The 23,772-nt window shown below is 47.9% G+C and overlaps 2 protein-coding genes across 2 annotated transcripts in view; both read left to right on the top strand.

Annotated features, from left to right (window-relative positions):
• The window catches only part of LOC135377286 (fibroblast growth factor receptor 2-like), a 57,567-nt gene extending 42,825 nt beyond the window's left edge, over positions 1-14,742 (top strand). The window contains exons 3-16 of the mRNA XM_064609605.1: positions 219-299; positions 505-780; positions 1,581-1,777; positions 3,366-3,504; positions 3,793-3,992; positions 4,460-4,593; positions 7,168-7,283; positions 7,578-7,688; positions 12,106-12,296; positions 12,380-12,502; positions 12,696-12,766; positions 12,827-12,964; positions 13,040-13,145; positions 13,796-14,742. Of these exons, the coding sequence (XP_064465675.1) occupies positions 219-299; positions 505-780; positions 1,581-1,777; positions 3,366-3,504; positions 3,793-3,992; positions 4,460-4,593; positions 7,168-7,283; positions 7,578-7,688; positions 12,106-12,296; positions 12,380-12,502; positions 12,696-12,766; positions 12,827-12,964; positions 13,040-13,145; positions 13,796-13,876 (1,964 nt within the window). The 3' untranslated portion in view covers positions 13,877-14,742. The remainder of the gene's footprint in view (positions 1-218; positions 300-504; positions 781-1,580; positions 1,778-3,365; positions 3,505-3,792; positions 3,993-4,459; positions 4,594-7,167; positions 7,284-7,577; positions 7,689-12,105; positions 12,297-12,379; positions 12,503-12,695; positions 12,767-12,826; positions 12,965-13,039; positions 13,146-13,795) is intronic.
• A 3,554-nt stretch (positions 14,743-18,296) lies between these two features.
• LOC135379190 (uncharacterized protein K02A2.6-like) lies at positions 18,297-20,823 on the top strand. Its single transcript, XM_064612433.1, has 4 exons — positions 18,297-18,651; positions 19,044-19,176; positions 19,252-19,522; positions 19,588-20,823. The coding sequence occupies exons 1-4, from the start codon at positions 18,297-18,299 to the stop codon at positions 20,821-20,823; spliced, it is 1,995 nt and encodes a 664-aa protein (XP_064468503.1).
• Positions 20,824-23,772: the final 2,949 nt, after the last annotated feature.

Genomic DNA, 23,772 nt, shown 5'->3' with positions numbered 1-23,772 from the left:
CAACCTTTCAGAGTATCCCTAAATGAGCTCGACTCTAGTGGCCCGGACAAATCTAGCCCGCTCTGCTTTCAAAGCACTTATTGGGTCCTCCGCTCCTCGCTGGGAGCTACGTCACCGCCTGCGGTGGGGTCGGCGATGAATCATCATAATTAAAATAAAGTTGTTGTGGTCAACTGATAATAACCAAGTCATAGTGTAACATGCAGTTACCTTTTCAGATTACCCAACTGGAGTGTTGGACTACTCGAATGAAGTGGAAAATGCTACCACAGCCTATATGCAAGAAGAGGAACCTCTTCGTAAGGCATTTTCACGTTCTGCGTGGCCTGTCATACATTTCGCTTCAAATTCGCCCCTTTTTTGGGGGGTTCACCCCGGAATTTATTACCGTGCACCGCATTTTGAGAACCATATTTCTAAAAAAGCTACTCTTTTTACTGCTTTATGAAAACCATGTTATCCCCCACAGCAGCACAAAAAGTAGACAGAATCTTGCGATTGCAGGGGCTCCAACGTTTACACGATCTTACGACCGTCTGGCCGTCGTCCCAGTTGGAAACCGTCTAAAACTCCAATGCCTCGCCAAAGGAAATCCTCCGGTGAATGTTACTTGGCTAAAGAATAATCAACCTCCAACCAGGTTGCTCGGCAAAAAGGTTACGCTCAAAAAGGACAAGTTGTGGCTGGACGACGTCATGGTGTCGGACAGTGGGAATTACACTTGCATCGCTTTTAATTCTCAAGGCTCCATCAACCACACGTACATGGTTGAGATCAAAGGTGAGTAGTTGCCGTACAAGACATAGAAATCATAAGGAGAGGCTAGAAGGAAAGCTGGGAGAGAGAGAGAGAGAGAGAGAGAGTGATGAGGGAGAGCAAAGGAGTTGTACGGGGGCAAGACTCTCTTCCAACGTCCAAGTCAGGGAGGCGCCATGATCGATATTTTGGATTTGACCGGATTTGCCACAGCCTTTCCACGTGTGAAAAACCAGGTGCGTTCGCCGCAATGGTATCCAATCCAATGCAAGTCGCTTCCGCTGGGCTCCGTGCGCCATGCCGTGTGCGAAGTGTGTTTGTTTTGTCTGCCATCACCTGTAGAGCTTGGATTCCGTACACTCTTAAAAATGAACTCCACCACATAGCACGCTCCTAGCCAACCATCATCCCGGGTGATATCGTTCCCTTCCTTGATTTATTGAAAACGGGAGGCGTACGCCTTTTTGTGACACTTATGCAGAAATGTTAAGTGTCACAAAAAGGCGTACGCCCCCCCGTTTTCCACAAATCATGTGAGAGAACGATGTCACTCGAGATGATGGTTGGCTTGGAGCGTGCTATGTGGTGAAGTTCATTTTTAAGAGTGTAGGGAATGAGCATCGTATGGTTTAAACATTGCGCTGCGACATGAAAGAACGGCGCACGGAACTCGTAGGAGATACCGTTAGTAAGACGGCAGGCCTACCGTATCGATCATGGCGGCTCCCATGTTGAGGTGTCCCCCTTCGCTGGCTTGGTTTCTAGTTATTACGAGAGTTCTATGGTACAAGAAGAAAAACGCCTCAGAGAGCCTGCGTTTTCAGAGCGGCTGCCACATCGACCCATCTTCTACGATACGGGCCCTACGAATGACACCTTCCGCGTAGGCTCGACAGTGGTCCTGTCGTGCCGTGCCATCAGCGATCTGCAGCCGCACATTCGGTGGGTGCGTCACTACGAGGTGAACGGCTCCTACTTCAGCGACGAAAACAATTCAGTCCCCCATGCGAAAACGGTTCAGGTAAGGAATGCTGGTCACTTGTGTCACTCGTTGCCTCAACTTCCTTTCGACTTTTCACGCATCTTTCATGGGTCGGACGCAGGAGGTAAGCCCCTGACTCTCTTTGCGAAAGCCCAACTCTCGGGAGAAATCTGTGGAGTACCCCGAACTTTTACTAGATTAACGACTCAGTTATGAAGCTGCGCCTAGATGGCCGCGTGTTGGGATCTCGGACAAACAAAAACAAAATCTCCTCTGTTTTTTCACGTCCCGTAATCCCGGGACTTTTTCGAAACATATTCGCGATTTCGGGGTTTGCGGTGAATGCTACAAACCTACTGTTTAATATTTATTGTAATGTTTACGATTGCCACAAATGATAGGGTTATCGCTTCTGATTCGAGGAGAGAGGGAGGCGTACGCCTTTTTGTGTCAATTACTATATATCCAAATTGCCACAAAAAGGCGTACGCCCCCCCTCTCTCCTCGAATCAGAAGCGATAACCCTATCATTCGTGGCAATGGTTGGCGCAGAGCGTGCTATGCGGTGAAGTTCAGATTTTAGAGTGTAACGTGTCATTTTGCCTACTACTCTGTAATACTTCCTTTTATAAAAGAACGCGGGTACTACGTTTCAAACCTATCTGCAGGAAGCACGGAACAACTACACTCTTAAAAATGAACTTCACCACATAGCACGCTCCTAGCCAACCACCATCTCGAATGACAACGTTCTCGCCCCTGATTTGTTGAAAACGGGAGGAGGAGCCTATTTTGTGCCCATTATGCACGGCACAAAGTAGGCTCCTCCTCCCGTTTTCAACAAATCAGGGTCGAGAACGTTGTCATTCGGGATGGTGGTTGGCTAGGAGCGTGCTATGTGGTGAAGTTCATTTTTAAGAGTGTACATGAATGACGATGGGATGAGGTGATTCACCGAAACAAAAAACAGAAGGACGGAGAAGCTAGCAGGACCTTGTAGAATCGCTTAAAATCGCTTAAAAAGTAAGAAAAGAGCAGAAAGAACTGACGCAATCCGCAAAAGTACAAGTGGTGCCGCGAATGTAACCCTTTTATATTCCTTATTGAATGACGTGCAGCTTGTATTGTTCATTAACATTTATGTCAATTAAAAAGAGAATGTCTCCCAATTTCAACAAATGAGGAGGGCGAATGATAGCACTTGAAACGGTTCCATCACATAGGGTGCACTCTTACAACTTCACCCCATAGCGCGCTCCTAGCCAACCATCATCTCGAACGATATCGTGTATATGCCCTGGTTTGTTGAAAACGGGAGGCATACGCCTTTTTTGTGATACTTGCGCTGTTCATAATTATCACAAAAAAGGCGTACGCCTCTCGTTTTCCACAATCAGGGCAGCTAACGGTGTCATTCGAGATCATGCATGGTTGGCTAGGAGCGCGCTGGGCTCAAGTTCATTTTTTGGTGTGTTGTATTAAGACATTGAAAATTTATGCCGACTTCGTCGACAAATGAAATCTCGTGGTGAACAAAATAAAGACGGTTTTGGCATTTGGCGGCCCAGATTGTATCGCGAAAGAAAGAAGCATTCTGCAGGGACACTAATGAAATGCTTGGTTTTAGAGCTCCGACCCGAATGTGACTGACCCCTACAAGCTGGTCATCGAGAATGTGACGAAATATGATGAAGGCTGGTACACCTGCATCGCGGGCAACTCTGCTGGCATCAGCACCAGGAGCTTTTACGTTAATGTGGACGATGGCAAGTACACACATCTCTATACGTATACAGGGTGTTTCACGAAAATCCCCCGGCTGAATAATTCGCGGCAGATAATTATTCAGGGCAGATAAGGATATCATTCGAGATTACGGTTGGCTAGGAGCCTGCTGTGCGGTGAAGTTCACTTTTAAGGGTGTAGGTGGTAACTGTATAGAAGTTACCACCTTTTAGAGTGTAAAGACAATGACGTTTTCGCATAGATCCTTATCTTTCTTCCTCCAGGCGCAGAAATGTGTCTGAGTAAGAAACTCTTTGTCTCACTCGTAGGCATAGAGTCCCAGTCATCCAAGTGGGAATATTTCCGGCAGCCATGGCTAATCGTGCTTTTAGCCCTGTTTGGTGTGACGGTCAGCTTCGGCCTTGTCATCGCCCTCATCTGCAGGTCCACATTCATCCAGCAGAAGAAGCTGGCCCAGAAACAAAACTTTGTCATCAAGAAGAAAGTGATCCTGGAGCGCCACGTAACGGTATACACGAATTCCTGCGAGGGGGTATTCCAATGACATTTTTCGTGCAGAATTAAAGCGTATCACTCGGCCCACTTCGTAAATATAGTATTTCTGTTGACACATGAGCTCTGTAAAAGAAGCAGTCGCCTTTGAGTTCCTTTTTAGGCAGCTTTTTAACATGGGAATTTGCGCAAATTCCTTATGGCCATGTCTGGTGTACAAATAACGCCCAGGCTCTGCTGAGACGACAGCCCTTATTGATACTGACAAACCCATCATCTCTGATTTTCCGAAAACACAATTTATGTTGATTGGTACTGCTAGGTATCGCCCCGTACATTAGTGAGTCTTAGTGCATCGACGCTATCCCCTTTGCGTAACATGAGGGATAGCGGGTGCGCGGAGTCACCAACGCTATCCCCTACGTACGCAAAGACGATAGCGTACTATGTGTTTTAAGAGTGTACGAATTCTTGATGTTGCAGGATACTGGAAACTACGAGGAATCTTCCATAGCACCGCTTGTGAAGATTGACTTCCAGAGGGCACCCATCACATCAGAAATGATCTCGGAATACGAACTGCCATTGGATCCTTTGTGGGAATTTCCGAGAGAAAAGTACTTTCTTCCAATATCTTAAATTCAGTTGAAAAGTAATGCTTACACAACGTCAAGATATTTTAATTGAAAAAGTATGCAGCGTAAGAGTCAACGGCATTTAGTCCTGCTAGGTTTTTGCCACACGTTGTGGTAGTTAGCACACGTGTCACGCATTATTTAAGCTAATTTTTGCTAATTCAACTCGAAAATTAGCCATGTGAAGATATCGTTTTTCTTCACGAATTAGATAGCCTACACTCTTAAAAATGAACTTCACCGCAAAGCACGCTCCTAGCAAACCATCGTCTCCAATGATATCATTATCTGCCTTGATTTGTTGAAAACGGGAGGTGTGCACCTTTTTTTGTGACAATTATGAACAGCATAAGTGAAGTTCATTTTTAAGAGTCCAGGGAAAACGTGCACTCGCAGAAAAAAAGAGTGGAGCAGTTACACCCTTTAGGAGGTAACATTTGTCGCCTATGTTGTGCCTAAGGTTGCAAAGTTCTACCTTCTACTTCACTCTCTGCCACGAATGATAGGGTTACCACTTGTGATTCGGAGAGCGAGGGGGGCGCACGCCTTTTTGTAGCAATTTGGATATACGATAATTGCTTTTACCACCCTTTATCAGACGCTACGTTGATCTAGGTGGTAACAAAGAAGAAGACCACCTTTTCACTCCCTTCTTTCTTATGGTGAATTCGGGTGGTCATTTCGGAGCAACTTTTTTTGCCAGATCTCGAGCAGTCATGTTCGCTTGGTCAAAATGAAGCAAATCTCGCATGTTCGCGTGGCGTTTTCCGAGCACTCGGAATTTGCTAGCTAGCACTTTTTTTGCCCGGTCTCAAAACGATCGAGCAGCAGATTGCTCAACTGTATCCGGTGTCGTCACATCCGCACTGCAACGGTGGCGAGTGCCCTCATTGGCCCGCATGTTGAAATCACGTGGTTTAGCAGACGACAGAACTCGAAGACTTGCGACCGCGACGCCCCTAGCGTGATCTAAGTACCTAAAACTGCTAGATTCCTAGCAATCATGTTCGGGTGGCAACGGTCACGTGATCCAGCTCGGTCGCCGACCTAGCAATTTCCGAGCGCTCGGCCGTTTTGCTACGAAATGACCACCCGAATCCGCTATTAGAGTGTGCTGACCCTCCGGTCATGGACACCACCACAGCAGGGCTCAAGTACAAGGGGGACAGATAACCGATCACGGTCTTTCCCAATCTGAGTTGTTTGATTTCATTAGAGGTGTTTGTGCCTCGGCTAATTCTCGTTGCTTATGCGTCGTATATACGCAAGATGTCGCCCTGCCTCGTGTCTGAATCCCTGAACCGGAAACCAGGAGGGTCTTTCTCGTCCGTGTTTTCGAGCGCTTCCTTACTGTTACCCAAGATAACGCTTGTGTGTAGCATTATCCCGGTAGCACATGCAGTCCGTATTCATTCCTAACGTGGCCAAAGTGTTCTCCTCAATTACGAGGGGTGTTCAAGTCAAACCGGAACTTTTCATTTTTTCCAAAAGTAAAATGAACTTACAGGCGAGAAATTAGATTTATTTTTCGATGTAATCTCCAGCTGCACTAATGCAGTTGTCCCAGCGTTTCACGAGGGCTGAGATGCCAGCGGCGTAGAAATCCTTACCGGCGCGTAGCAGCCATGATCGGACCGCATTCTTGACCTCATCGTCGTAGCTCAAGTCGCGGCCCCCAAGGAACGTCTTCATTGGCCTGAAGAGATGGAAATCGCTGGGGGCGAGGTCTGGAGTGTAAGGGGGATGTGGCAGCAACTCCCATCCAAGTTCCTGTAAGGTATGTGTCGTGAGATGCGCCGTATGCGGGCGTGCATTGTCCTGTAGGAGGAGGACTCCTTTGGTGATGAGGCAGGGCCGCTTTTGCTTCAGCGCCTTATGCACATCCCTGAGAACCTGGCAGTAATATGCACTACGTTATCCGTCTGTCCATGAGGATTAGGCGCTCCACAAGTTGGATGTTCTCAGGAACTCTGACCGGGCTCTGGGCCGCCCCGGCCGGGGTCGTCCTGCACTGATGTACGGCCCTCTCGGAACCGTTTGCACCACTCAAAGGCTTTGCTGCGGCTAAGTGTATCGTGGCCATACTGAGCCTGAAGTCTTCTGTGAATTTCAGACTTTACACCTTCATTTACGAGAAACTTGATGACAATTCGCTGTTCGATGAGCGCGCTCACCTCGTTGTTGGCCATCTTGTCCAGCACGTGTCTTCTGTTTTGCACAAACTTTGCACCACCACGTGGTGAACGCGGAGGCCTGTCGCGTGTGGAAATGACGAAAAAGAAGTAGCGCGAGCCATTTGTACACTCAGGAGACAGAAAGTCCCGGTTTCACTTGAACACGCCTCGTATTCCTCCTCGACATTGAAATGTCGGGTTGAATGAATGCGCAACTCCAAAATAGAGATTTATATATCTCCCACCAGTGTTGTCAGATGTGTCGTTTCGTTACTTTCAAATCACACCGACGTTACCAATGTGTTGGGACGACGGTGTCCATGAATTTTATAGATGATTAATTTGTCATTCTCATTTCCTCATCCACGATTAAATTGTCCAGACTCGTCCTGGGCAAGCCGCTGGGTGAAGGCGCCTTCGGGCAAGTGGTCAAAGCTGAAGCCTATGGCCTCGGTGGCAGGGAAGGCCCTACAGTGGTCGCCGTTAAGATGCTCAAAGGTCTTGACATTTTTCTACTATGTTGTACAAAGTGTCCCACGTTTCTGCCATAAATGTATTTCAGCTGTTAACAATAACTCGTCAAAATATTTATTCAACACTGCGAATATTCGAAAGAATTGCAGGCAGCTTTGAATGAATGGAGTTATCGAAAGAAATACTAGAGGTGGCTAAAAAATAAAGATTGTTCTACTCGTAACGGGAATCAACTTGAGTAGATGACGTCACATGACGAAGAAGCAATAACTTGATAAGGCCAATAAGATTATGCATAACCAAGTATTGCAAATGCAGATGGGCACACAGACAGTGAAATGGCGGACCTCGTTTCCGAAATGGAAGTGATGAAGACAATTGGAAGACATATCAATATCATTAACCTCCTTGGTTGTTGCACGCAGGATGGTAAGTCCTTTTTGCCTATACTTGCTATTCACTTACATTCATATCTATGTAAAGCACAGTCACTCATCCAGCCTAATATTTTTACAAGCAAAAAACCTCGTGTACTCGTTGATGGTGGAAGTTGGGAAACGTCGCAAAATTCAAGAAGGCAATTTACGAGGCTCTCTTCGAGCTTGCCTCCTCCTTCTGTTATGTGAAATAACGACAACAGCAACTTTATTGTGAGCTGATGAATGGGGAGTTCTCTACCCCATCGCTGGTGGTGATGTGGGGAATGAAATAATGAGCCCCTTCACAATAACGATCCAAGTCCTATGGTATCCAGGAAGGTGAAGAGAGCTTTGAGGGCAGAGCGTTGGTGGGCTGGTTGTGGCCAGGGACCAAGCAATTTTGATAGGGCTAGAAGGGGCGAGAGTCCAGGTTGTTAAGGAATCCGGAGAGTACGGTTCGGGAAGGTTGGTAGTGTGGGCAATGGAGAAGAATGTGCTCTAGGTCTTCTACAGCACCGCAGTGACTGCATTGGGGAGAGTCAACTTGCCTCAAGCGGTACCGCCACTGAGCTGTAAAAGCCACATCGAGGCGCATTCGATGAACTAATGCGGCATCTTGACGAGAAGTATGTCGAGGCATGCGGAAAGCGAGCGCTGGATCAACTCTGCTCAGCATGGCTGGGGGGAGAATGTCAGCGGTCTATTGGAGGGAAGCCAGAGGAGCCACGAGGCGTCGAAGAAGCTTCTGCGGCGCTGTCGGCCTGTTCGTTCCCTTCGACACGGCAATGGGCCGGAACCCATTGGAGAACCAGCCTGTGCCCTGCTTCGTAGACAAGGTTGCAAGCCATTAACCCATCCAACACCAACGGTGCGGATGAGCCTCGGATGCCAGAAGTTTCAATTGCTTGCAGCGCAGATGTAGAGTCAATGAACACGACCCATTCCCGCGGGGTAAAATCAACGTTGTCCTGCAGAAAGAAAAGTATGGCATAGAGTTCTGCAGCTGTGGATGAGGTTTGATGCGAAAGACGACGTCCTTCCACTACGCCTTCGGACGGGATGACCAATGCCGAGGCGGACTTGCCATTTCGAGATGCGCCATCGGTGTATGCTACGGCAGAGGTAGAAAACTTCGCGTCTACCAGAGCATAAAAATTGGCCCGAAGAACTTGTGGGGGGTACCTGATCTCTTTCTTCCTGGAAGTCCGGAAGACGTACGAAGATGGGTTGCACAGGCAGAGACCAGGGCGCGCCCGACGATGTGACGTCCTTAGCTACGAAGTCAGTGAGAACCTGGCGTGTCCTCTGCGCTATTGTGTTATGTTCATTTAAGAAGAAGCCAAATAAGCCCGTTTCATCGAAACATAAGGGTCTGAAGACCTGCATAAGGATCGAAACTTTAGAGTTCAATGCGGAATCCACTGCAAAGCACCTCCATTTGACTAGGGAATGCGGTTTGCTGGGTCGGATAGACGGCTCACACTTTTCTGGTTGTACTCGTACAATGGATTTGTCATCGAAGACGGTCTATAATGGACTTGTATGAAAAGTGGGTACCATGGTTTGCTCCCTTGGCTTCTAGCTTCGAGATCTCTGGACCTTATGCATGACCTACAGATAGGAGATACTGCCGTCGTATATCGGAAAGCCTGGCCAGGGGGGGGGGGGGGGTATATGTTTATTAAGAAAAAGAAAGGAAAAGTTTGCCAGGCAAAGAGCCGGCTTGCTATTCCAAAAACGGAAAAGAAAACGAAGAAAAAGGAAAGAAAGCAAGAAGAAAAGACACACTAGAACAACGTCACATGCAGTTCACATGCAGTTCACGAGTCCTGAGGCTCGGAGAAAACCGAGGAGAGCGGCAGTGACAGCCCACCGGTTGGGGTGCAAGACGGGGCCAAGGAGAGCGGGCAACGAAAAGTCGTTACAGCATTACAAGTCGACTTCGAGGCTCTCGCCGCTACCCAGGCCACCGACAGCACCTTGCGCACCCTCAGAACCGCTACTGCCAGCAACCTCCGATGGGAGCCTGTTGCATTTCCCTCATCTGCTACTCCCATTTGGTGCGACATGTCCACCGATTCTGCGCGACACTACGTTCCCCCATCCCTGCGCCGCGCAGTCTTTCTTGCCCTGCACGGTCTGGCGCACCCTGAGATCCGTGCGTCGCGCAAGTTCGTGCAAGACCGGTACATCTGGCCCTCAATGCACCGCGACGTAGCGACCTGGGTCCGTTCCTGTCTGTCCTACCAGCGCGCTAAAGTCCACCGCCGCACATCCACTACACCTGCCAGTTTCCTCGTTCCCGACGCCAGATTCGACCACGTCCACATGTATATCGTGGGCCCCTTGCCGCAAGTCCGTGGCCACCGCTACCTCTTGACCTGTATATAGACAGGTTCACGCGGTGGCCTGAAGCCTTTCCCATCCCTGAGATCACAGCAGAGACTGTCGCCGCCGCTTTCGTCGCCGGCTAGGTGTCCCGTTTCGGCGTACCGTCCACCGTAACAACCGACCGAGGCAGACAATTCGAATCTCATTTCTTCCGCGAGCTCTGCTGTCTCCTCGGCACCCGACACTGCCGTACCACTGCCTACCATCTGGCAGCGAATGGTCTAGTCGAGCGCTTCCACCGGCAGCTCAAGACCGCCCTGTGCGCCACTGGCAGTCCGCATTCCTGGCCTGATCGTCTCCCGCTGGTTCTTTTGGGCCTGCGTTCGGCCGTTAAGCAAGATCTGCGATGCTGCCCTGCCGAGTTGGCCCTTGGCACCACGCTGCGCTTGCCCGGTTCCTTTTTTACCCAAGTCCCTACTGACGCTGTACCCGACTATTCCTGCTACATCGCACGCCAGCGGTCCACCTTCCAAGACTCCGACCCGGAACCAGTCTTCACGCCTGACTTTCAGACCACCCGGCCTTGACACGGCTACGCACGTGTTTCTGCGACTGGACACCGTGCGACCACCGCTCCAGCCTCCCTACAGCGGGCCGCACGAAGTCCTGTCGCGGTCGCCGAAGCACTTGCGCGTGCTGCTTCCCCGAGGTCCGGACTCAGTGGCGGTCGACCGCCTCAAGCCAGCCTACCTGGACCCTTGCCCGTCTCCTTTGGTAGGAGTCTCTTCAGCGGACACCGTTTCAGCTCCCCAGTCTCCCAACGCGACGAGACCCCTTCGTCACATACACTGGTCTCCAGTCCTAGTCCAGCAAGCGTCGCCCCATTCTCCTCTCCGGGGGGGGGGGGGGGGGGAGTCATGTAGCGGTCACCGCATATTCAGCACACGAGTCATCACCATCAACTCCTCCAGCGCTTTCGACTGCATCACCATTCCATGTCATTAAACCGTCACACATCGTAGAGCTCACTCGTCTCTTTCGTAGCCTCTACACAGCCAATCTGGCGCAGACGGCAACGAAGGGTGTTTCTATGCTGAAGGTGCTGCTGACAATGTAGGGGCTGCTGTGGGATGTCAGCTTCCACGCCACAGACATTGCAGTTTGGTGAATTTAGTCGAGCCATTTTAAAGAGAAGTGAGGGTGTACGGATTGAGTCGTAGGCGGTGAAGAAGGGATTCTTCTTTACGACTGCGGGGGCAAGTGATGACAAACGCCATCAATGGGTCGATAGATCGTGGGTTGTAAGTCGTAGTCGGTAACTGGCGAGCACATATGGCGCACCGACGGCGAATATGTAGACGGCAGAGGTGGCAGGGGCAAAGTGACATACGATACGATAGTGGCCAATTTTCTTCTTCTATCACCACGATAGTACAGTTTGGGACAAAAGTTTACAGAACACGGCACTGGCGTATTTCTTCATCGGAGCGGCCCCTGCTATTAGGAAGGGATCGAATATGGAACAGGTGACCAGCCATTCTCGATATGTCTGTCCGCTCCTGTTTGCTGCTATAGGGTGTCGCTGCAAATGGAGAAATGCGCCACCCCGGTGTTCCGTGAACTTTTGTCCCAACCTGTATGGCCGCTACAAGTGCTACTTTGTACACTATAAAAACAGAACTTCCCCGCACAGCACACTGCTAGGCAACCATCATCTTGAATGATATGGTTATCTGGCCGGATTTATTGAAAACGATATCATTCGAGATTAGGATTGGCTAAGAGCGTGCTGTGCCGTGAAGGCCAGCCATTACACAGAATGATCAACGTTGATTTGTTGAAAACGGGAAGCGTTTTTGTATGCAGTTATGTTAACGGTTACAAAAAGTCGTACGCCCCACGGCTTCCACAAATGAGCAGTGATTATTCTGTGCAATGGTTGGCGTGCTATGCATTCGCTGAAACTTAGTTTTGTTTAAAAGTGTAGTCCTTCATGAACTACTATAAATCAGTGCTGGGATCTTTGCATACGTCTGCACGGCTGTGCTTTGAGAGCTGCAGGAGCTACCCTCCAAGTCATCTCTCTTCTTTCTTAGGACCTCTGCATGTCATTGTGGAGTACGCCGCCCATGGGAACTTGCGAGACTTCTTGAGGTCCCACAGACCGAGTTCTGGCTACGAGCCGGCTATAGGATCGGACTTGAAGCCAAAAACTCTTACTCACAAGGACCTGACTTCATTCGCTCGTCAAGTGGCACGTGGCATGGAGTATCTCTCAGACAAGAAGGTATAGTTTGCCATAGTGTCGTTCAGCATGAATTCGGGTTCTGCCAGTAGGGGATGCATGTTAACTTACTGTTTCATCTGCAGTGCATCCACCGTGACTTGGCCACAAGGAATGTGTTAGTAGTGGAGAAAAACGTGCTCAAAATCGCCGATTTTGGCTTGGCGCGAGACCTGCACAACATCGACTACTACAAAAAGAAATCGGACGTAAGTCATTTTTAAAAATATTCGAGGGACAACCGAAAAGTACCGCTTGATTGCTGTTTAAGTTTGCAACAGTCATGATTTGAAGGCACAGATGGCGATGTAGCGTAAAGATGCCACAACCGAAAGAACGTTTTTATTTGACGCGCTACAAGCCTAGTATTTGGTAATCCTCCAAAAGACACTTCTTTTCTAGGGACGACTTCCAGTGAAATGGATGGCTCCAGAAGCTCTCTTTGACCGACTCTACACGACACACAGCGATGTGTAAGTGCATTGAGTGAGCATGTTTGCCCGTCATATTTGGAATTTATTCTCGCTAACCAGGTGGTCCTACGGGATCCTTTTATGGGAAATGATGACACTTGGAGGTACACCATATCCTTCTGTACCCATCGAAAAGCTGTTCCAATTGCTTCGAGACGGGTACAGGATGCCACAGCCTCCCAGTTGTTCAAAGGATGTGTGAGTATCTTTTCATATCTGTCTGCGGTCATTGAAATACGTCCTCAAAGAACATGTCGGCACTGTCCTATGCAGGTATGACATCATGAAGGACTGCTGGAAGCAGAGTCCCTACATGAGGCCGAGCTTCCGAGAAATCGTTCTCAAACTGGACACTATCATCCTGTCCGCGACAAACGAGGTAAGAACCAATCGACTGCAGTTTCAAGTGTTGACGTCATGAGAGGGAAACATTCTTAAAGCACCACCTTAAAGTCGGATTTTATTGGCTGCATTATGGATAGGGAGTGACTTTTTCGGGTTAAATACCTTTCTCAGATGCGGGGGTAAAAATCGGGCGCTATTTTTAAATCTGTAATTCGGGGAGAAATCGGGCGATAATTGTGCGTTCGGGGGTTATCGGGTGTTTTTTTGTTTCTCCTCTCGTCTATTAAGTCCTTTCCTAATCTCTGTCTTTGTGTGTGCGTGTGTGTGTTTTTGCGGGATCGTGACCTGCCAGCGGTAATCCCCGAAGGCATAGACAGTGTTGACATACATGGGTGTATTGCTGGGAACGTAAGTGACCCATTCTTCCATGCGTTGCACGTGGCGACCTTTGTTCGTCTCCAGTGGAAGCGTCACTCGAGGATTTCATAGTGACTGGAATTCGGGGAGAAATCTGGTTTAACCCGAATTGGTCGGAGGTCAGTTCTGAGGGGTGGGGGGAGGGGGAGGAATAACCGGGCGGAATCGGGGTTAACCGGAAAAAGTCCCTCCCTAATTATGGATAATCAGTGGCGAAATGCAAATCCAAATTTCTTGGCACGCATAACCTACTTCGGATGCTCTTAGGTGTACCTGGACTTGAGCATCCCCGTGCTGGACACCCCGCCGAGTTCATCAGAAAGCGACACGCCACAGACTGCAGTGTGACAGTGTGTGTATGTGCATGTACAGACACCATCATCGTCTTCATCGTCACCATCGCTCTTGACACTTCAGTATTCGGATGTGATCCTTGCGGGACACATATGTGCAGTAATTTTTCCATGCGGGTAATATTCGTTACTTTGACGTAAAACTTGCAAGTTGATATCAGTCTTCTTCTGCAATTCAGTTGGCTAATTTTACTAGGGGCTGAAAAGTATTTTTTATTCTATACGAGCGTGACCATTGAAAAGTGGTCTTCCCCGCTGTCACTTGTATCGGGAAGCAATGGAGATTTCCACATTGCGATCACACGCCGAGGGACATTGCGCGCGCCATCAAAACACCCCAATGAACTCTTTATGTGAAATCGTCCGCGCAGGAGTTTTCTTCTCGCTTTGTGATCATGACGTCACGGGATTTTTTTTTTTTTTTTTTCAATGTGATAGAACCACTGAGCTAAACATAATTTGAAGCATCACCAGGAAAGCTTGTCATGCATGGGTGCTGGAAGTGCACCAGATCATGGCTCTATTGATGTGTGTAAAAACTGTGAATAGTGTTGTGCTCATAGTTTGTGTTTATTTATTGTTGACGAATGTCTTGACGTTTGAGCATTTGTTCTCGTGTTTCAAATATGAGATCGCACGTCTGTATATTCCGCGCATGTGCTTGCTCGTATGGAGCAAGAGAAGGAATGGAACCATGTTTTTAGTATAGTTCAGCATACCTGTCTTGTATAGATGTGCATCGTTCAATATGTCGTGTCATAGAACCCACGTGGGACGGTACTCTGTTTCGCTCAGTAGTTCCAAGTTATGCGGTGACTTCTACCATGGCCTATCGCAACCAAATAAAAGCCTCCAACTAACGCCGACTGTACCTTTCTACGAACGTGGAGGGAATTCAAAAGTGAAATCGCTACTTTTCTACATAGCTCTTCAGAATGCAAGCCTGCTCTCGCGTTTCCTCAGTAGGGCTCTTTGTACTTTGACAAATTTGAAATGTAAACCGCAGGCAAATGAACTATCCAACTATTCTTGCGTGCCGAAGATGCGCTCGTAGAAATGAACTTCACCGCATAACACGCTCCTAGCCAACCATCATCTCGAATGATATCGTTATCTGCCCTGATTTGATGTAAACTAGGAGGCGTACGCCTCTTGTGTCGCAACTATGAGCAGCGTAAGTGTCACAAAAAAAGGTGTACGCCTTCCGTTTTCAACAAATCAGGGCAGATAACGATATCATTCGAGATGATGGTTGGGTAGGAGCGTGCTATGCGGTGAAGTTCATTTTTTAAGAGTGTGGGCTGAAGTTAAGGAGCCGAAGCAAGTTACTGAAAACTTGTACACTCTTGACTGCATAGCACGCAGCTAGCCAATCGTCAACCGGAATGACATAGTTCTCTCCCCCGATTAATTGAAAACGGGAAGCCTTATTTTTGTGGCACTTACGTTAATTGTCCGAAAAGGGCATACGCTTTCCGTAAATTAATAGTGATAAAGGTGTCACTCTGGTTGGCCTTCAGCGTGCTTTGTCGTTCAAGTTCTGTTTTAAGCGAAAGGTATCCACAAAGATCTCCTTGACATGTGCAGTTTCGAAAGCCACTTTTGGTTCAACCTAATTATCATGGGTTTCGTCTTTGTCCGAAATACATCGTGAACGCTATACATGCCCTTCTGCACCGCTTCCGGTTCGTTGCCAAAACGAAATCCGGTTTCGCAGCAAACACGGTCTGCGCCAACCACTGTGCCGATTGATACAGTTATCGCTTCTGATTTGAGGAGAGAGAGGGCCGTATACGCCTTTTATGGCAATTCAAATTGTCACAAAGAGACGTACGCCTCCCGTTTTCAACAAATCAGGAAAGTGAAAGCTATCCTTCTGCATGGTGGCTGGTTTCGAGCACCAAGGACCAGAAGTCTTCGTGACACCGAAAGGCGTGCATTGCTGCGCATATGCTGCTGTGCGGGAGAAATACCTTGGCCATTGCAGGAATTGCACGGTGGATGACGTCCTACATCCCAGAGGCTCATTCACGGAAAGACACTCCAAAATTCGTCTGCTTTCTCCAGGAATCTGGCCTCGCTCGAAGGCTACGAGTACTGCTCGGACTTCTCACCAACTCTGGCAGTGACTGCCCTAGATCTTAACTATCGGCGTCATCATTCCTTCATCTGTTATCACATCATCTCATCCCACCCTGGCTACAGCCGTGACGCAGCACACATACGTGAGACCAACAAAGGCGAGCCGGTTTCTCGTCACCACCACCTATGTTCTAAGAGTCACCAAATGCCCATATTCAACTAAAAAGGCAAGGGGAGCAGTTCGCCCAGGAGAGAACATCCGGAATCAAATCCACCTCGTAGTGAGATCAAATGTTCAACATGTAAAATAACGACCCGAGGCTCGAAAAAAAAAAAAAAGAAGAAGCCATCTCTCTGCCTCTGTCTGTATTGCTCTGAAAATAGCACCTCTGTCTATCGAGTTGTCATGTCATAGATAATCGCAAGCAGTATAGTCCAGGCCATTTTTGGAACAAGAAAAGAGCTTTAGACTGGTTATGTCCATTTATGTACTGAACTAGATACCCCTGTTACATTTCTTTGCGAATAAATGAAATAAAATTCTTATCGTCAGATGACTTTGACACTTACTCGACCATATCAGGTCATGGCTGCGAGACTGGCATAGGTTGTTTCCTCTTCCCTCGACCCATGCATTTCTACCGGGGGTGCTTTCATGCATAGAGATTCTTTCTCGTAAAGGGATTTTTTTACACGATTTGTACGAATTTTGGCTACTCCAGGCAAAAGGGATTAATTTGCACATTTGCTATAGTAGCGTCGCTACCCCTCTTACACGGAAGGCTAACGCAGAGCGGCCCCTGCCTGAAAATGGCGGTCTCACTTTCACGTTGGCAAAAGTGTTCTATTGGATTCAGCATGGTTGAAAACCACAGAAAATCTTTGACAGCTTTGTACAAGTATCATAACAGGAAAAAATGGCTTAGGAAGCAAGCGAGCTGGTGAAGACGATGCATAACGTAAAACCCCGAGACTATATAGGGAACACGAAAGGACAGGCTCTCTCGTGTTGGGGGGGGGGGGGATATGTTTATTGGGTATTCTCTCTTTATGGGTGTAGTAGAATTTGTCACGTGACGAATTCCATTTAGTCTTTTTTTTTTTTTTCATTCAAACAAACTCGTTTTTGCGATTGAGTCTATACACTCTTAAAAATAAACTGTAGTGTCTTTCTATTCGCCAGAGAGCCAGCAAAAGGGTTTCTTTCTTCTCTCTGGTTTATCAATCTTATTCAGTCTTGGGGGCGTGTCCGCCGCGTGACATTCCGAGGCGCTCTTTGTAGTCATTTCAAGTGATAGCGCCTTTTCTACGGCTTTTTTAAACGTGAGCGATTCGTTCTCAGCAAATAAGCATTTCTGGATATCAAGTCGGTGCAGTCCACGCACAAACCGATCTCGCAAAGTCTCTTCCAGATTCGCTCCAAATTTGCAGTCCTGCGAAAGTCGCTTTAATTCAGCAACAAATTGGACGATAATCTGAGCCTCCCCTTGTATATATTTGTGGAACTTCGCCCTCTCCGCAATCATGATGACGTAGCACTTGTCTGACGGTTTCTCAGGTGCGAGCAGAGTTTTTAGCAACGTATACGTTTTCGAGCCTATGATGCTGAGAAACGCATCCACTTTCCTATCATCTCCTATCTTGTTCACTTCCAGGAATGAACTGAGTCGCTCTTTATAGGAAATCCAATCTGAGATAGTCTCGTCAAAATGTTCCACTTGCCCAATAGTTGCCATGTTCGTCCCTGCCGTTGGTTCCGTGCATAGGGCACCACTTCCTTCTTCTGGACGATATCCATCCATGCTGGCGTAAAACTCCATCTTCTTCGTCGCCAATATGTATAGTGTCTTTCTATTCGCAGAGAGCCAGCAAAAGCGTACTTAACAGCAACGTTTATTGCTCGACAAAACGACAGGCAGCACCGCTGTCTGTATACTGACAGGTTGGTGTCGCAAAGACGCGTACACAAGAAAGCTGCGCCCTTTTATCAGGAACGCTGAGACGGCGGAAGGCCTTCAACCGTCAACACGCTATCGCGTAATCGATACAGATATCACATCTTCTGTTATCGGTGCGGCGGCAGCAATCATGCGAGTGAGGCGTGCAACTTTCGAGACGCTGTCTGCCATAGATGTAAACGGAAGGGACACATCAAAAGAGCTTGCCAGTCTGGAACGAAGGTCAAGCCTGCGGGACGACAATCCTTGCGTAATTTGAAGGAGGAGAACGACTGGGTTCAGAATAATCCTGGGGGAAACGCTATCCTTCGACTGGAGTCTCACAAGAATGATCCTATGTATGCTACAGTTTCCGTCGAAGACGTTCCACTCACGATGGAGATTGATACCGGTGCTGTTGTTTCTGTAATGTCTTTACAACAGTACCAGAAGTGCTTCCCACACCTGACCTTGGAACCCACATCTCTGCGTCTGCGCACGTATACTGGTGAAGCATTAACGCCCCAAGGGTACATTACGGTCAACGTCAACTACGGAGGTCGTCAGCGGACCCTGCCCCTTCATATCCTGCGTCAACAAGGTGTCCCTCTCCTGGGCCGTAACTGGGTGCGTGAGCTGCGGCTAGACTGGGCCGGACTGAACACCATGTCGCTCGACGTCAACGCAATTACCGGACAGTTGACCGAGAAGTACAAGCCTCTTTTCACCGAAGAACTCGGAATGATTAAGGGTGAGCAAGCATGTCTTAAGTTAAAGGAAGGCACGGTACGCCACGTTTCTTGAAAGCTCGAAGCTTATCGTTTTCTCTGAGAAATGCTGTGGAGAATGAGATAAATAGATTGGAGAAGATGGGAGTAATATCGCCAACAAGCTGCAGCGCATATGGCACGCCAGTAGTTCCGGTCGTCAAGAAGGACGGCTCCGTCCGATTATGTGGTGACTACCGAACAACGTTAAACCAAGTCCTGGAAGTCGAAAAGTATCCCCTTCCGAGGTTGGATGAGATTTTTGCGGCGCTTGCTGGTGGAAAGTAGTTTTCGAAAATAGATCTTAATCGTGCATATCTTCAAGTAGAAGTCGACCAGCAATCAAGTCAGTATTTAACGCTGAATACCCACAAAGGACTGTACAAGGTAAACCGTCTTGCCTTTGGTATTACTTCGGCCCCTGCAATATCCCAGAAAATCATGGATAATATGCTGAAAGACCTGGATGGTGTCATCGTCTACCTAGACGATATTCTTGTGATGGGGAGGTCAGGACAAGAGCATATTTGGAATCTGGAAAGGGTTTTGCAGCGCCTAATGGAACGAGGGGTCCGTATAAAAAGGGGAAAATGCGAGTTTTTGAAGACCGAGTTGCAGTACTTAGGACATGTCATTAACGCTGAAGGCTTGAAGCCGTCGCAAGAGAAAGTTGAAGCTGTACTACGTGCCCCCGCGCCGACAGACAAGCAACAGCTTCGCTCGCTGCTGGGAGTAATCAATTTCTACGGGAAATTCCTGCCAGACCTATCAAGTGTCCTGTATCCCCTGCACAGGCTTTTGAGACTAAAAGTGGCATGGTCGTGGAACCAGCAGTGTCAGACGGCCTTCAATAGAGTAAAGGAATTACTCGCATCACCGCCGGTCTTGGTGCACTATACGACCCGGACGCCCCGTCGCAGCTTGAATGCGACGCCTCGGCTTTTGGAGTAGGTGCGGTACTGTCGCACATACAAGAAGACGGAAGTGTGAAACCCATAGCCTACGCGTCACGAACACTAAGTACAGCGGAGGCAAATTATAGTCACTTGGAGAAAGAAGCACTTGCCTTAATATTTGGCGTTAAAAAGTTTCATAGCTTCTTGTATGGACGAGAATTTGTGCTACTGACTGACCACAAGCCACTTCAGACCATATTCGGTGAAAAGTCAAGCACACCTACTATTGCTGCTGCACGTCTGCAGAGGTGGTCCCTTATTCTAGCAGCATATCGCTACAAGCTTCGCTACAGGGCCGGAAAGGCCAACGTCGTCGCGGATTGTTTTTCTCGTCTGCCGTTGCAAAGAACTCACGAGGACGACGATGACGAAGTCAGTGCGATCTACTCTTTGAGACTTGAAAGTTTCCCTGTGAACTGCCCAGAAATAGCTAAAGAAACTGCTCGCGATCGAGTACTAAGTGTGGTGGCGGAAGTTATTGCCAAGGGGTGGCCTGCAACTATAAATGATGAGGCACTGAAACCTTATTTCTCACAGAGGACAGAGCTAACAATGCATCAAGGATGCATCCTGTGGGGAATGAGGGTCCTGATACCTTCAAAGCTACGCACGAGGGGGCTCGACGAACTCCACTGCGGACATCCAGGATCCATCGTCAGGATGAAAGAAATTGCAAGAAGTTACACATGGTGGCCACGAATCGACGACGAGCTGGAACAGACGGTAAAAAGATGCGACGACTGCCAGGAACAACGCCCTCAACCACCGAAGGCTCCGTTGCATCCTTGGTCCTGGCCGTCGCGACCATGGGACCGTGTGCACCTGGATTGCGCGGGTCCCTTCTTGAGTAAGAACTTTTTAGTCGCGGTGGACGCGCACTCCAAGTGGCCGGAGGTGTTTGTGCTCCAGTCAACGACCGCAGCAGCTACTATACAGTGTGTGCGTGAACTGTTTACGCGATGGGGTATCGCGGGTACAATTGTCACAGACAATGGACCTCAGTTTTGTGCGGAGTCTTTTCAGATGTTTCTCAAGCAAAATTGCGTGAAACACATAACATCGGCGCCCTACCACCCATCAAGTAATGGGTTGGCAGAGAGGTTCATCCGGACGTTGAAAGCAGGCCTGAAGAAAGATCAGAGATCAAGTCACTCTCAGAGATCAAGATCAAAGTCACTCTCTGGAGGTGAGACTTGCTAACCTGCTTTTAGTTTACAGAAACACTCCACATGCCACAACGGCACAGTCACCCGCATCGCTAATGTTGGGACGACCATTAAGAACCAGACTGGACCTCATGAAGCCGTCCCTCGACCTCACCGTCCGACAGAAACAAGTAATACAATCCTTTACACGGAGTCCCAGAGCCCGCGTTTTCCAAGTGGGAGATCGTGTGCGCGTCACGAACTTCCGTGGTGGTGCAAAATGGGTAAGGGGATATGTTGTTGAGAGAACAGGATCGGTGTCATACAGGGTCAAGGTGACTTGCCAGAATGGTACACTTGTCTGGATGAGGCACGCTGACCAAATGATAACAGCTGACGTTCCTGCCAAGAAGACGGCCCAAGAAGAATCGTCAGACCTTTTCCCGTCGGTTCCAAGTGGATCAGCTACCGTTACCGAGAACGCCACCGCTACAGTGGAAACACCACCGTCACTCGTGTATACTAACCCTTCTCGTGTACGCAAACCTCCTGACCGCTATCAGGCTACTTGAATTGTTCCATGTACAAGCTTCACATGAGAATACCCAATGATAAATTTTGCATGCCAATTACCCAAGCAGCAAAATGTACTGAAAGTCGAGTGCAATAGGGGTGGACGGGTAGGTGGAAGGCCTTGAACAAACTCGTGAAACTAAAGAACACTGATAAGACACATACCGTCCACCCCTGTTGCACCCGACTTGCAGTACATTGTGCTCCCAAGCAGCACAATGTACTGGAAGTCGGGTGCATTAGGGGTGGACGGTATATGTGTCTTATCAATGTTCTGTAGTTTCATGAATTTGTTCAAGGCCTTTCATCTAGCCGTTCACCCCTATTGCACTCGACTTTCAGTGCATTTTGCTGCTTGGGCTGCTTGGGTAGTATTGTATAAATATTGTTTTAGCCTCGGATGGGCGAAGATGTGATATCTGTATCGATTACGCGATAGCGTGTTGACGGTTCAAGGCCTTCCGCCGTCTCAGCGTTCCTGATAAAAGGGCGCAGCTTTCTTGTGTACGCGTCTTTTTGCGTTTGCGACACCAACCTGTCAGTATACAGACAGCGGTGCTGCCTGTCGTTTTGTCGAGCAATAAACATTGCTGTTACGCTTTTGCTGGCTCTCTGCGAATAGAAAGACACTACATAAACTTCACCGCATAGCACGCTCTTAGCCAACCATAATCTGGAACGATATCGTTATCTGCCCTGATTTGCTCATACGTCAAAGCCCCAAACATGTGCATATGTGACCAGGCACATTATATGCACAATCGCATAAAGGTAGAAAACGAGCATACAAACCGAGCCGATCGAGATATAGGTATGGGTGATGGGTATATTAGTCACGGGACATAAGCGAAAAAAAAAAAAAAAATATCGCGTGACATTACGCACAGTGAACGTGGATGACGACTAATATTAGATTAGCGTGTAAAAAAAATCGAATTGAAGAATTATGCAGTGGGGGTCAACAGTATTTAGTTCTGCTAGGTTTTTGCCACACGTTGTGGTAGTTAGAACAGATGTCACGCATTAATTTAACTATTTTTTTTTTAACTGAACTCGCAAATTTGCTGAGCGAAGGTAGTATTTTTCTCCGTGAATTCGGTAGGGTATGACACGACAAGTGTGGTAAAAACATGGCAGGTCTGAATACCGTTGACCTCACATGCGTACGTTTCGTACTTTTTAATAAGTTTTTTACGTGGTTACTGCAACTCAATTTCTATCCCCTGTTCCTTCTTTTCTATGTATGCTAGAACTTTCTTCCAAACCTCTTCACCAGCCGAAGCGTGAAAATAGAAATAGCTGTAATCGTTGGTGTGCTTCTCGTCTGACTTGGCGCGGACCGTGATTTTTCATTGGATATAAACTGCAAGAAGAGAGGAGGGAAAAGCTACCCGAAGAGTTGACTTGGGGTGTTTCTTTAATAACTGTGAACTCCATAGTGAATATTCACACTCGCACAAGAAATGACATTGCATTTTTTTATATTGTGCATGTTTCTCCTAAATGTGTACCACCAAATATAGTCATACACAGTTTTGTGATATGAAACTTGTCTGTTCCTATTTCTGCTCATATTTACACTTGTACTAGCAGCAGAGCAAGCTAGCTTTAATGTGTAACATACAGGGTGATTCACGAACCATGTCATTTTCGCTTTCTTTTTTTCTTTTTTTCACTCGTTGTAGCATTAGAGATTTCGGCTTCCGGTGTATTCGACTAAGTTCGCCACGGGCTTCCTGATTCTGTAAAATAAATCGTTATGTTGAGTGGCAAATTTCAGAGTTCAATTCAGAAATTTCAATTTATTGCGATCGAAATTCGACAAAAGTATTTTTTGAAGATGGCAAACTTAATTGTCGCACGGGAGCTGTTGGCCGCATATTTTTTTCGTTCTACCGTTTTCTTATAAACCCCAAATGACATGGTTCGTGAATCACCCTGTATGTAAAGAGTACCCAAGCAGCTTTTAGTGAGCGTGCCGAGGAACCAACTCAGCTCAAATGCTTGAGACAACATAACGTGCAGCATCAGGAAGCAGCGGGACACAACGCCCCAAATCACCTTTTCCAATAGGGATACAGTGCACTCATACAAATGAATTTCACCGCATAGCACGCCCCCAGCCAACCATCATCCCGAATGACAACGTTCTCGCCGCTGATTGGTTGAAAACGGGAGGGGGAGCCTATTCTGTGCCGTGCATAATGGCCACAAAATAGGCTCCGCCTCCCGTTTTCAACCAATCAGGGCCTAGAACGTTGTCATTCGGGATGATGGTTGGCTACACTCTAAAAACTGAACTTCACCTCATAGCACGCTCTGCGCCAACCATTGTCAGGAATGATACGATTATCGCTTCTCGTTGGAGGAGAGAGTGAGGTGTACGCCTTTTTGTGTCAATTTGGATATATGATAATTGACACAAAAAGGC

This window comes from Ornithodoros turicata, chromosome 1 (assembly GCF_037126465.1).
Source record: "Ornithodoros turicata isolate Travis chromosome 1, ASM3712646v1, whole genome shotgun sequence".
Taxonomy (NCBI): domain Eukaryota; kingdom Metazoa; phylum Arthropoda; class Arachnida; order Ixodida; family Argasidae; genus Ornithodoros; species Ornithodoros turicata.
The sequence above is the reverse complement of the archived record's forward strand: the minus strand, read 5'-3'. Positions and strand labels throughout refer to the sequence as shown.

What these genes read in the sequence shown, in the direction of transcription:
- LOC135379190 (XM_064612433.1), top strand. Translation starts at nt 18,297, where the DNA reads ATGGAGATTGATACCGGTGCTGTTGTTTCTGTAATGTCTTTACAACAG. An exon ending in AGAACTCGGAATGATTAAGG is followed by an intron (nt 18,652 to 19,043) that starts GTGAGCAAGCAT and finishes ATACCCACAAAG; the next exon opens with GACTGTACAAGGTAAACCGT. An exon ending in GATATTCTTGTGATGGGGAG is followed by an intron (nt 19,177 to 19,251) that starts GTCAGGACAAGA and finishes CCGTATAAAAAG; the next exon opens with GGGAAAATGCGAGTTTTTGA.